The 13,420-nt window shown below is 39.1% G+C and overlaps 1 protein-coding gene across 1 annotated transcript in view; it reads right to left on the minus strand.

Moving 5' to 3' along the window:
• Positions 1-2,605: 2,605 nt before the first annotated feature.
• The window catches only part of Eif2a (eukaryotic translation initiation factor 2A), a 31,463-nt gene continuing 20,648 nt past the window's right edge, over positions 2,606-13,420 (minus strand). The window contains exons 10-14 of the mRNA XM_026408153.2: positions 10,230-10,801; positions 8,810-8,923; positions 4,800-4,928; positions 3,742-3,807; positions 2,606-2,993 (exon numbers count right to left, since the gene is read on the minus strand). Coding sequence (XP_026263938.2) covers positions 2,928-2,993; positions 3,742-3,807; positions 4,800-4,928; positions 8,810-8,923; positions 10,230-10,801 — 947 coding nt within the window. The 3' untranslated portion in view covers positions 2,606-2,927. The remainder of the gene's footprint in view (positions 2,994-3,741; positions 3,808-4,799; positions 4,929-8,809; positions 8,924-10,229; positions 10,802-13,420) is intronic.

Raw genomic sequence — 13,420 nt, forward strand, 5'->3', positions numbered from 1 at the left:
CTTTCTAGGGATGAACATACCCAACAGAAACAACTTCACTTGACTCTTTCCTGTCTTCAGGATAATGACTCACACTGTGGGCGTCTGAATATCACAGGCTCCATCCAGGATTCTCAAACTTTGCTAGCACACTGGAATCCACTGGGGAACCTTAGAAAAACATGGATCTCTATCTCTAACACAATATATTCTTATTTAGTTGGTAAGGGGAATTTAGGCATTAGAAATTTTGAAAGCTCCTGAGTAACTGTAATGTGCAGCAAAATTTGGGAACCACTGGGCTTAATCTCACTGGCCTAAAAATAAAAAATATATTTCTCATTCACATGAGAACATGAGTCCAACATGAGTCTCAAGGAGACTCTGCTTACTAGAGTCACTCAAGACCACCATTTATGATACTGTCTTTTCAACCCCAGGCCTCAGGGACCAACACAGCTGGAGAGAAGGCATGAAGAGCCACGGCTCACAAATGCTTTTGCTTAGAAACAAGACACCATGCTTCTGCCTACCATTCCATGTGCTTACTACATACTTACCTGTGCCTAACTGTGGGGAACTGTGGTTCTCCACATGCCCAGGAGAGGAGAACAGGAAACATAGGAGAGCATGGGTATCTCCTATATTTTCACATCACCATACACTGAATGCTTGCCTTTATGATGTTCCCTGGCCACATCATTTTGTTCCAAGTCTTGAATCTTGTCTTCTATTTCATATCATGAACTAATTTATAAATCTACAAATAAATATATCTACAAATAATCTGATATTTCTAAATGATACATATTTCTAAATGATACACTGCATTCCTTTGTAACTTGTACTGTACCAAAAAACTCTTGTCAAACTGATCCATATAATTTGAAGAAAAAAGCGTGAAGGCTATTATTTCCAAATCTGGCATAACCTGATGGTTTGCCGCCGAGTATGACCTAAAAAAGCAGGCACATTGTGTGGGCTTATTCTCCTCTTTCCCTCTCCTTGCAGAACAAAACAAATAACCTTTGGTAAGACTGGAACAGCTAGGCTTGTCACAGTCATTTCTACTTATAAATTCTTTTTTTTGTGTATGTGTGTTGCTAGGGACTAACCCAAAAGCTCATGCATGGTAGCAAGAGCTCTACCACTGAGCTAAATCCCCAGCCCCACTACTTATAAACTCTTGCCAGTTTGCCCAGATTTGGATACTAATGCAACTAAACAGGTGAATGAGCCCAAGAGTTGTTTGAAATCTTACTTGAATAAATGCTTTTAATATATATTTTTTGGTACTGGGGATTGAACCCAGAGACACATCCCCAGCCTTTTTTATTTTGAGACAGGTTGTTTTCACTAAGCCTTCGCTAAGTTGCTGAGGCTGATCTCAAACTTGTGATCTTCCTGCCTCAATCTCCCAAGTTGCTGGGATTATAGATTACATTACTTTTTCAAAACCTGGGATATACCCAATTCCAGAACACAGATAAGCACCTATACTTTGTTTAAGTATGTGTATATATGTTCAACCTAGTTTTAAAAATTAAACGTGCAATCCTGTGCACCAGGTGAAATGATACATTGACATATGTATTATTATGGATTGCATATATATAAAACGGAGAGGTATTGATACAGAATGAACTCTATAATACTTTAAGGGAAAAAAAGAGTACACAGAATTGTGGATATACAATTACTTGAATATAGGTATGCCACCCATCTTTAGAAACACCAAAATTGGTCACTGCTGCTATAGAATACAGGAGATACATTTCATTTATGCCTTTGTGTGCTGCTTAAACCATTAAATATTCCATATAAGCCCTTCCTACAGAGGACACACCAACTAAAGAGAAGAAGGACAAGCAATCGAATAGAGAAATGCCAAAGGAAAAGGACAAACAACCCAGCAGAATGATTGATGCTTTGTAAGTGCAGTGACTCAGGAGGTTGAGGCAGAAGGACTGCAAACATGAGGCCAGCCTCATCAACTACATAATTTCTTGCCTCAAAATAAAAAGGGCTGAGGATGTATCTCAGTAGTAAAGGCCCTTAGGTTTAATCCCCAGCACTGCAAGAAGAAAAAATGAACCATGCCCTTCAGTAACACCAAATGAGTGTGCAAGGGCATGGTGTCTAAGCAGTGCATTGCAGTGACCCACAGCACACTGGGTTCACACTGCCTGCATTAGGATCTCATATCCAACTTTGTGACACTGGCATCTACCTCACAGACTTGTTATGAGAATTAAATAATTTAACACACACTTTGTAAACTCAAAGAACGTTTTACTCAGGGTTGAATCCAGAGGGACTCCACTACTGAGTGATATCCCCAGTCTGTTGTATTTTATTTTGAGATAGGGTCTTGTTAAGTTGCTTAGGGGCCTCACTAAGTTGCTGAGGCCAGCCTCAAACCTGCTCTCCTCCAGCCTCAGCTTCCCGAGTTGCTGGGATTACAGGAATGTGCCACCATGCCAAGCTTTAACTACTACAGGATGGCTGTTGTTTTTGCAGTGTTGGAGGTTGAAACCATGGCCTCAAACATGTTAGGCAAGTGCTTTTGCTCTACCACTGAGCTACAAACTAGCCCGATAAAAAACTTGACGAATTTAAAGGCAAAAACAGTTAAATTTAAAATGTCTTTATTCATTTATATAGCAAATACTGTACCCTACTTAAAAAAGTCTCTCAATGTGTCAACTTAGCTAAAAATCTCATGTATCTTTTTTCCATCACATATTGACATGATACAGGATGCAGGATATAGAAGTCAATTTAATAGACATTAAATAATTTCATACATATTCGGAATCTTGCACAACTCCTTAAAATTACAGACCAACATTAAATATTGGCACATCGATATTCCATGAACACAAATGGGTTTCACAGAAGATGTGCTTGTACTGGTTTATGGTAACCACCTTGCTTTCTGTGAATCTTTAAATACCCAATTCCAAATCTTCCAGCTCCTGGAGAAGGGCTTTCTCTTTTTGAATTTTCTCCAACTAGAAAAGTTTGAAACAGTAAAGTTATTAAATAGGAAATAAAATAATTATTGCCTGTATAACTGAACAAACTTAGAGGAGATTAGAGAAACCACTTAGAGAAGGAGGATTGCTTATACTTTATCAGATCTACTGATAAACAGATAAAAAACATATATAAGAAACAAATTCTATATTTGATATCTACGGTGAATCAAAAGGGCAAAAGACAGAAGCTGTCTCACTATGTCCCTTCAGTCCAGTGAAATTCCCATTCCTCATTTGGGCTTAAGAGTGCTGAGGAGAAGGGGCAGGCAGTACTGCAGCGAGAACCACAGGAAGGGAGAGACCCCACATTTGCCTCTTCTCTTCTAAAGAGCAGCTCCAGCACCAGTGCCCCCAGGAATAGTGGCACACTCGCCATGATCTACATCCACTCTTCCCTACCACAGTCTGACACTGGTCCAAGGTGACCACCAAAAGAATCTGGCATGCAGGGGATGGGGATATGGCTCAAGCGGTAACACGCTTGCCTGGCATGCGTGGGGCACTGGGTTCAATCCTCAGCACCACATAAAAGTAAAATAAAGATGTTGTGTCCACCCAAAAACTGAAAAATAAATATTAAAAAAAAAAAAAAAGAATCTGGCATGCAGTTTCCAAAACAAGTTAAATCCACATGTTCATTTTCCTGATTAAATAATTGCTTGTAATAAACACGAAATGATGGTAATGACTAAGAGACCAAAGGAAAAATGCAGAAAAATACCTGATTTTTTTCTAGCTGCTTTCCAGCTGCTGCTTGTTCTTTCAGTTGTTCAATAGCTTTCAGTTTCTGTAAGTATCAAACAGGGGTCAAGAGGAAGAAAAGTCATGTCCTCATGCAAATTTTCTTATTAACAACTCAATCATATGAATATAAAACTTGAATAAGGAGAAATTTCTGACATTTCTATCAAGAATGGCCTGTGAAAATACTGGGGTAAACTAATTTTTTTTTAAAGTTAAATATAAGACCACGTATATTAGGGCTGGGAACACAGCCTGAGGGCATAGGACTTGCCTGGCACACATGAGGCCCTAGGTTTCATCCCCAGCACCACCAAAATACAAAAATAAAACTGTACAAGTTAAAACATGAGATTTGGCAAAATATTTTTTCAAGCTTTTAATTAAGTTATCATTAAATATATCACTTATTTTGCCATTTGTTTTGACATCCATTGTACCTGGATGACGACAGGCCTTGTGAGTGTTGGCAGCAGGTACTGGGGAATGGAGCCTGGGATACATCCCCACCTGGTTTATATTTTTTATTTTGAAAGAAAGTCTTGCCAAGTTTCCCAGGCTGGTCTTGGCCTCTCGATCCTCCTGCCTCAGCCCCTGAATCCCTGGGACTGCAGACACGTCCCACCATGTCGGACTACAATTGAGGCCGTAAGAGCAGCTCACATACAGCTAGATAAGGTTCAGAGACCTCCTACCCCACAGGGGAAATGTCATAAATTAATAAACTTCTTCATCTTAAAACTGGGACAAAATATCACCGGTATCTAAAGAAATAGTGAGTAAAGTATCAGCATTTTCTGTATAAATGCACATTATTTCTTATTACTCCAAAAATTAATGAAAGTAGCCCTTAAGCATTTGTGATGAGAACTAAAATGAGTGCCATTCTAATTACAGTATTTCATAGTGAGAAAACAACAAAGCAAGCATCTTGGCTCCCTGTTGTTGGGCAGCTAAGCACTGCTATTTTTCTGGATGTGATTCTCAAGTATATTCTTTTCAACACACACATCTGCTTTTCATTTAAAAGTCTCTTACCTTCTTTAGGTTCCTGATTTTTTTATCTACTTCAGGGTCACCAGAAGTTGCCTGGGAGACAGTGTTCCAAGATGTGCTCTGCGGAGTAGGAGTTGGTGCCACATCTGGACTCTGGTCATTTTTTGCTTCCTACAGGAAATATTTTTAAGAATTCAATTTTAAAAATGAAGACATTAAAGCATTTCAATCCACAATCTTGACATGTAACATGAAAGCCAAATGTCAATTTCACCTACACTTTATTATTTGAAGAACCTGGATTAAAGGCCTCGTCAGACACTTACGTGTTCCCATAATGACCACATCGGAGGCTCTTACGTGTTCCCATAATGACCACATAGGGGTGCACCAAGAGGTTCCTTGACCAGTACTCTGGGATGTGCCACAGTGTTGTGGATGGTTTGGGACTGTAGAGGGCTTTGCTGATGAAGATGTGTCACGTCTCACTCTGTGGTACCTTGCCAGCATGCAGGTATGTCACGTCTCGATCTGTGATGCCCTCCCAATGCACAGAGTGTGTAGGGGCAGTCCGTGTAACAGAGGGTGCTAGAAAGAGAGCAGCTCACTGCTCACCTCCAGACTAGCTCAACTCTACAGCCAGGTACCAGGGAAGGCTGCCCTTTTCCCCCTGCATGCTCCCAGTACGACCAGACCTCTGACTCCCTCTAGCCTCCACCCTCCTTACTGAAGGACCACCTGTGAGCCACTTTCACATCCCCAAGGTGCCATACACTCTTGCCTCCTTGCCTCTATGTACACTGTCCCATGTTTAGAATACTTCCCCACAAGTTACCCGTTGGCCTACCCAGCCTCTAGGCCTCCTGGGAAGTTCCCACACCACAGATCTGGGTTAGCTGCACCTATCCCAGGCTACCCCCCTTGGCAGGTACTCCCCAGGACAGCTGGCTCCCCAGCACAGCACTGGCCTGAATGCATACGCTAAATAAACGAAAAGAGCAAAACCACAACTCTCCTTTGTAATTATAAGATACGTGCTTTGACGAGAGGAGGAAAAAAGCTATTCAAGTCTTTCCAGGCAAAGGTTGGGTTGCTCTTCCTTCTGAAGGTCAACAGAACACTGAGTGCCCCAAGCCTTGGAAACCTTCTAGATGGGAAATTCTTAACTCCCAGTGCATCCCAGGAAGAACACAGATAGGGTGTTACTCTAGTTCTCCAAGTCTAAAAGAGCCTGCCTAAGATTTTGTAAAGAGGATAAGATTGTAGTCATTTTTTTAAAGGCATATTGGTGTCACTTTTTCCTATTATGTGAAAACACACTATATTAAGCACTTAAGAGTATTTAGAAAGAAAATATTTAGCTTTTATTTATTTATTTATTTTTAATTTTTCCCCCCAGTACTGGGAATCAGACTCAGGGCCTAGAACATGCTAGGTAAGCACTCTATCACTGAGCTACAGCCTTAGTGCACCCCCGCCCCTGGCTTTAATTTTAAGATAGGGCCTCCCTAAGTTGTCCAGGCTAGTCTCAAACTTGCTATCCTCTTGCCTTAATCTCCCAAGTAGCTGGGATTACAGGTGTGTCCCACTGGGCTCAGTGTTAGTTTCTATTCTTAAGGAGCCTATGAATTTTGATAATGTAAAGTCTGGTATTTTTCATTTTTCGTAATATAAAAATAGATGATAGAAGTGGCTTAAAGAAGAAGATGGATATTTTGCCCACCAACATTCATTTCTGGTCAGGTATAGTGGTGCACACTCGTAATCCAAACAACTCAGGAGGCTAAGATTTGAGGATCACAAGTTCAAGACCAGCCTCAGTCACTGTCTCAAAATATAAAATAAAAAAAGGGTCGGGGATGGAGCTCAGTGATAAAGAACCCCTGGGTTCAATCCCCAGAACCCAAAAGAAATTTTAAAAAAAGAAATCAATTCTGATATCAGATAAAAATTTAAAACTTTAGTTATTTGTAATGAGCTGAGAATGTATCTTTTTTTCTAGGAAGAAAGATTAGTTATAAATGTGAAAAAATGTCAAAATTAGGTAAAACATGAAATTTGATTTTCTACCACAAACTAACCAAAAGTAAGTTAAAATGTCTGCTTTATTATACTTAAATTCTGGTCATGTGTACATGAAAAGATTTATTTCTTAAGTCTCAACTCTTTATGGTAAAGTTGATAAGCTGAGAAAATCATAACCTGACTATGCTATTTTTGGTTATTTAATTCAGTCAGGATTGGAAGATCCAGGAAGGGTACGATCCTGTCATAGGGCATTTAGCTCCACTCAATCACATAGCCGTAACTTTTACTGACTCTGGCCAGTCATCTTAAAATGCACTCACAGAGTACCTGCAAGGTGAAAACCCTCTGCCCACCAGAACAGCAAAGAGCACCTCTGTAGAGAGGTTCAGTGGCACCAACAACTGTAGGTGTCTGTATGGCTTCATGGATGCACTAGGGAACTTCTGTAACTACTATGCTTTAAATTAATGGCACTATTTTTTTTAAAAAGAGACACAAAGACTACCTTTAAGAAAATTTTAACTATTTTAAAATTACTTTTTCTAAATAAGACACACTGATTCTATAATCTCCCCCAAATTTTATGTGCTCAAATATCAGAAAAGCATACAAAATAAACTAATATTTTATCACAAAAGAATCTTCATCAACAATGATCATATTAAAATACCTTTTGATAATATGAAGAAAATTTGCTTATGAAAATAGGATTCTAAGTTAAGTAGATTTCAGAGGGACCCTCAATCTCCAGGAAGAGTAATCTGACCTAACAGTGTTTGTGAAGACACCGATTTCTGGTAACAACCAGCCCCAGCACAGATCCCTACCAGGAGGACAAAATTGCTTTTATACAAATCTAATGCATAGAATGGATTTTTTTTTTTTTTTACTTAAAATAACCTAAAGGTGACCTTTTAAGATATTTCTGGAGATGAAACATATTAACTACAAAAGAGAACCATGGTGTTTTTTAAAAGCCAAGATTTTAGCAGAATATGGTTACATAATGTAATTCTCTTAAAATAGTACTCCTATCAAAAAACCTAAGCAACCTAGGCCTGTTACCAGCAAGATTGAAGGCATGATACAGCAATTAGCTGCTAAAAATCCACGCCACTGTTCTGGTCTGAATGTTGGTAGAGCTTGATGCCAGGGAAACTGACAGGCAGGGCTGTGGGAAGTGAGTAAGTCAGGAAGACTCTGCCTTCAGGAGTGTATCAGAATTCTTAAAAGCCTCAAGGAACTCCCTGGACTCTTCCATCACAGGAGGACACACAGAAGACCATGTCAATGAGAAACAAGTCCCCCAGACACAGAGTCTGCCGATACCTTGTTTTTAGGCCTCTAGAAATATGAGGAATGAATTTCTGTTGTTTACAAACCCCAGTCTAAGGTATTTTCTTACAGTACCCACTCTATCTGAACCTAAAAATGCTGTCACTGTAACCTCACTAACCAGACACTGCTAGCCAATATGTTAAAGACTTGATGCTCAGGGTGGTACTAATGGGAGGAAAGATAGCCTTTAGATGGTGGAGTCAAAGGAAGATTCTCAGGCCACTGGGGACATGCTCTTGAAGACAGTAGGATACCAGCCCCTTTCTCTTCCTCTCTATTCCCTTGCTCATGATGAGGTGAGCAATTTTGCTCTACCACAGGTTACTACCATGATGTACTACCCACCACAGGTCCAAAGCCAAAGGGCCAATAGATCATGGACTGAAACTCTAAAACTGTGAGTCAAAATAAACCTTCTGTCTTTATAAGGTGACTACCTCAGGTATTCTGTTACAGTGATAGAAAACTAATAGTCACCCATCATATAGACTGGATTACTTAGAAATTCATAGGCAAACAAAAAAGAAATTCTGGCTATTTAAGTCTAACTCCAGCTACATTTTATAACATAACATTCAAATCTTCAAAACCAAAGTTCATTACATTTAAAGGTTCAAAGCTAAAATTCAATTGGTTTTCTTTTGGGTTTGTTTGTTCTATTTTGAAGAGATCAGTACCCCAAATACCTGCTTGGCAGCTTTCTTAGCTTCATGCTTCCTTTGATTTTTAAGGGCTGTTTTTGATAATGGCTTCTCATTTCCTGTGTGTGGTTTCATATTCTGAGGTGGTTCTTCTTCATGCTATGGAAACATAAAACAAACAATTGTGAAATGGAGTCCATGTTTTTTAAAATACATATAATAACAACAAATAATATACTTTTGTTGGTATAGGATAAGCTTATTTTATCATTTTACTTTAAAATCACTGACAAAGATCATTGAAAAACTCTTATTAGTGGTAGCACACGCCCACTGTCATAATGGATTGAAAGAGGATCTTTCTACTTGTTTGCATATATCTTTTGGTTCTCTAAAAGCTGGCAAAATTCACTTGAGTTTTATTCAAAAAAGGAGTTTTTCTTTCTCTGGCACAACTAGAGACACAGGGCTCATAAGACGGGATACCACCAGGAGCTGCTTTTGGTATCTGTCCTTCAGCAGGAACCCAGTCGCCTCACACCTTCCTCACACAGGGACCGCCCCCCAGGCCTCGACTTGTGAAACCAGAGATGGGAAAGATGAGCAACTTTCCCAGGCTGGTGATGGCGCCCAGGGCCTTGCACCCGCTGGGCAGTGCTCTGCCACTGGGCCTCCCCCAGACCTAGCCATGTTTGAATGGGACCCTTCCGTAGAACTCAAGCAGTTACAGTCACTGTGTGCAGTCAAGGAGGAAGCACTGGTCTTTTGTTTTTGTTTATGTAGAAGTGAAGATTGGCATAAGGAAGATGTAAGAATATTTAATCTTCAAAGGCATCTATTTCCCCAAGTGCTATCTGTACATCCAATTGACATGAACAGACCAGTTCATAGCTCTTGTACAGTGACTTTCATAATAACACCAGCAATACTGTTGCTTATTCTTAGAGCACCTCTATTTCTTAATACCATCCTAGAAACCCAGGGTGTTCCCTAAGCTCTGAAATGCTAACTTTTTAAAAAAATATCAGAATCTGAGCAACACTATGGTCATAACTTTACAGCAATGGTGGGTAACTAATGGCCTAAACATAACAAATGTGTTTTTGACCAACAGTGTCTTTAAAATTCAGAAATTTCACAAAGGCAATCAGACCATATTTTCTTGAAGTTCAAACATTTGGGCAACTTGGATCAAGAATCCCCATGGGAAGCGGCAGCTGTGGCAGCCCAGCTGCAGGGCCTGCCTTGTCTCACTCCACTGGCGTGGCCTGGCCTCCTCAAGAGTGACCTCCTCATCAGCTTAACAGGGTGCGCGGCTGGACTTCCTCAGCTCCAGGTTCTCAACAATTCCTGCCCTAATCTGGACCCTACCAGATACTAAGACACACAGGACACAAGATATAGGTCCAGAAAAGTCTACACAGTGAAAATTTTTTTCCTATCAAAGTAGTAAAACTTTACTTACCAGTTTGGAATTGGTGATTGGTTTATTTCTCAAAGCTGGAGGTCTGTAAGCTGTGGCAACTTTAGGTTCGTCATTGGGCACTTCACTTGGAACTGCTTGGTAAGTTATTCTTTTTGCTGGAAATATTCCATCCAAAAATGGCTGCCAGGAGACCTGCCACAACTCTGCGTTCGATGGCATATCGTGCTTGTGCAAGACAGAGCCAGTGTAGTGCCAGACTTTGTACCCATTGTTAACACGTAACCGGGGAGCACACGTGGCTGTTAAGATGTGCTCACCATCTGGGCACCACGCAAAGTATGTAGAATCAGAAGCCACCGGTTTAGAGATGAGTTTGTAGTTCTTAACATCCCACACTTCCATCTGTCCCCTCAGATTTCCAAACCCAGCCAGGACTAATATGTGTCCATGAGGGCTGAAGTAGGCTGCATTTCGAGGCCCAGTGCCAAAGTCGAACACAGGGTCACATTTCAGGTTGAAGACCGTCGCCTTAGCAGGCATGAAGCCATACACGGCACAGAACTCGGTGGAGCTGGAATTCCAGGCTACATCATAGATGGGGCCACTTTTTGCTAGAAAAAGAATACAAAATCCAAATTAGAAATAAAGAATTATATGAATATTATATTAGCACAAGTTATAAATACACAGAAATCATAAACATATCAAACAGTAAAATAACAACATAACATATCAAACAGTAAAAAAAAAGAAACCTCTAAGAATTTCAAGGCATATTGAAGTTAGAATATTCCTATATGATATATTATGAGCATTAATATGTAATCATAAGTTTATTTAAGAACTTTTATGGAATCCTAATTTATTTTAAACATTTTGGCAATATGGACTCATGGAAACCAATATGAATTTATTATTATTAATAAAAAACAAGGGCTGAGGTGGTGGCTCAGCGGTAGAGTGCTCGCCTAGAACATGCAAGGCCCTGGGTTCGATCCTCAGCCCCACATAAAAAAATAAATAAATAGAATAAAGCTATTGTGTCCAACTACAACTAAAAAATAAGTATTAAAAAATGTTGGGGCTGGGGTTGTGGCTCAGCAGTAGAGCACTCGCCTCACATATGCGAGAACCTGGGTTCGATCCTCAGCACCACATAAAAATAAATAAGCGAAATAAAGGTATTGTGTCCAACTACAACTAAAATAAATAAATAAATAAATATTTTTAAAAAAATGTTAAAAATAAAGCCAAAACAAACAAAAACACACTTTTCTGAAATAGGGTTTTGCTCTATGTCCCAGCTGATCTCACACTCCTCAATTCAGGCTCCTCTTGCTCAGCCTGCCGTGGGCTAGGACAAGAAAGAACCACAGGCACGTGTTACCATGCCTGGCAAGTGTGTCTTTATTTTTGAAGGAGTAATATATAAAATGGTAATAAAAATATAAACTATATAAAGATATACATGCCACAAAAATAAGTCCCTCTAAAAAAGGCAATCCCCGCCCTGTTATATTTCTTGCATACTCTTTCAGAATATTTTTGTTGAAATAAAGCATCTGTCTCCTAAATAGACACATAAGTGACACAGCTCCAGACCTGTTATTGATTTAGTCTCCACCTTGGGGTTTCAACATGGGCACGTGCAGCTGGTCAGTTCTTCCTCAGCCGCACAGCGTTCCATCACCAGCCCGCTGCCTCCTTCCCACAGAGTGTGCACCGCATCTGCAGGCATACAGCTGCGAGCTACCAGGGCATGCGCACTTCCTCGCCCACCATAGTGCCCTCCCAGGAGGTGTGCCTGCGCATGTTCCTAGCAACAACATGTGACCATGCAGGTCCCCTGGCTCTGGTACTATAAAGGTTCATGCTTTCACCTTTGCCAGTTTATTAAGTAAAAATTGGTACCTTACGTTTATTTCTACTCTTTTAATTATAAGCTAATCAATTACAAGCAATTTAATTTTTGCTCCTGTGGACAATTCTTACTGTCTCATGCCTGTTCTTCTTCCCAGTTACAAACTGGATTTTACTTGATATATTAAGAATATTTACCTTTTCTCATACTCATCCCTTGTCTGCTCTAAAAAAATATATTTCACATATTTTTTTTTGCTTGCTTTGATTAACTCCTTTCTTCTTTCAATGTAGAAATCTATAATTTATAACATATTCAACTTTTTTACATATGACTTCTGTCTTTCTTAGAAAATCTTTTTCTACCCGATGATTAGACAAAAATTTCTTTCATATTTTCTTCTAGTTCCTTTGCAGTCTTATATAATTTTATGGTCTAACTGGAATTTATTTTGGTGAAGACGTAGAAATATCAATTTTTTATTTCAAATGGCTAGCTAGTTGTCCCCAAACCACAAATAAAACAATCATTTTCTCCATTGATTCAAATGTTGACTTTATATTAATGCCTATAGAAATACAGTTTTCTTTCTGGACAATTCTATTCAACAGATTTATTGGCCTGTCTATAAGTCAGAAACAAGTAATTATCATTGCTCTTCTTTTACAAAAGTTTTCAAAACATTCTTGTATGTTCATGTTTCACTATCAACCTTAGGACCAGCTTATCCAATTAGACAAAAGCAACAATGACTTAAATTTAATTTTTAGACTAATTGGGAGAAATAACATCTTTTAAACTGCTTTTAATTAAAGGTCATAATTTTTGAAGAGTTATAAAGTTTTCCTTCCATAGTCCTATATACATTTTATTTTTGTGCTATATTTGGAAACTTTTCTTCCATTATTCAAGTGGCTGTTTTTTTATACTTCATCCATACCAGCAAAGATAATTCAGTTTTCTCCTTTCCAAATTGCATATTCTACTTCTTTTGATCACTTACATTTGCAAGGTATTTTAGCCATTCTTGTTTTGTATCTGACTTCAATGAGAATATAGTTTTTTGCATGCAAGATTATTCTACTTACACATGTTCAATTCAAAATAGAAAAAAATCAGGGACCTGCTAGAATGTTAAAACTATTACTAATTGAGTTCATCAAAACAAGAGATACAGTGGTGACATTCCTGGATGTTATTCACAATTCTGAAAGTAATTCTCAACTCACTAGAATGACTTGCTGTCATAATTAGTCAAGTACGTCCTAGAAGAAATAACACAACGGGATTGCCACATTCAGGAAGTCCTAACTATCAGCATGTTGGCATAATGCAAATAAACTAACTGAGTTCTGTCAAAATTGGGTAT

This window comes from Urocitellus parryii, chromosome 2 (genome assembly GCF_045843805.1).
Source record: "Urocitellus parryii isolate mUroPar1 chromosome 2, mUroPar1.hap1, whole genome shotgun sequence".
Lineage (NCBI taxonomy): Eukaryota > Metazoa > Chordata > Mammalia > Rodentia > Sciuridae > Urocitellus > Urocitellus parryii.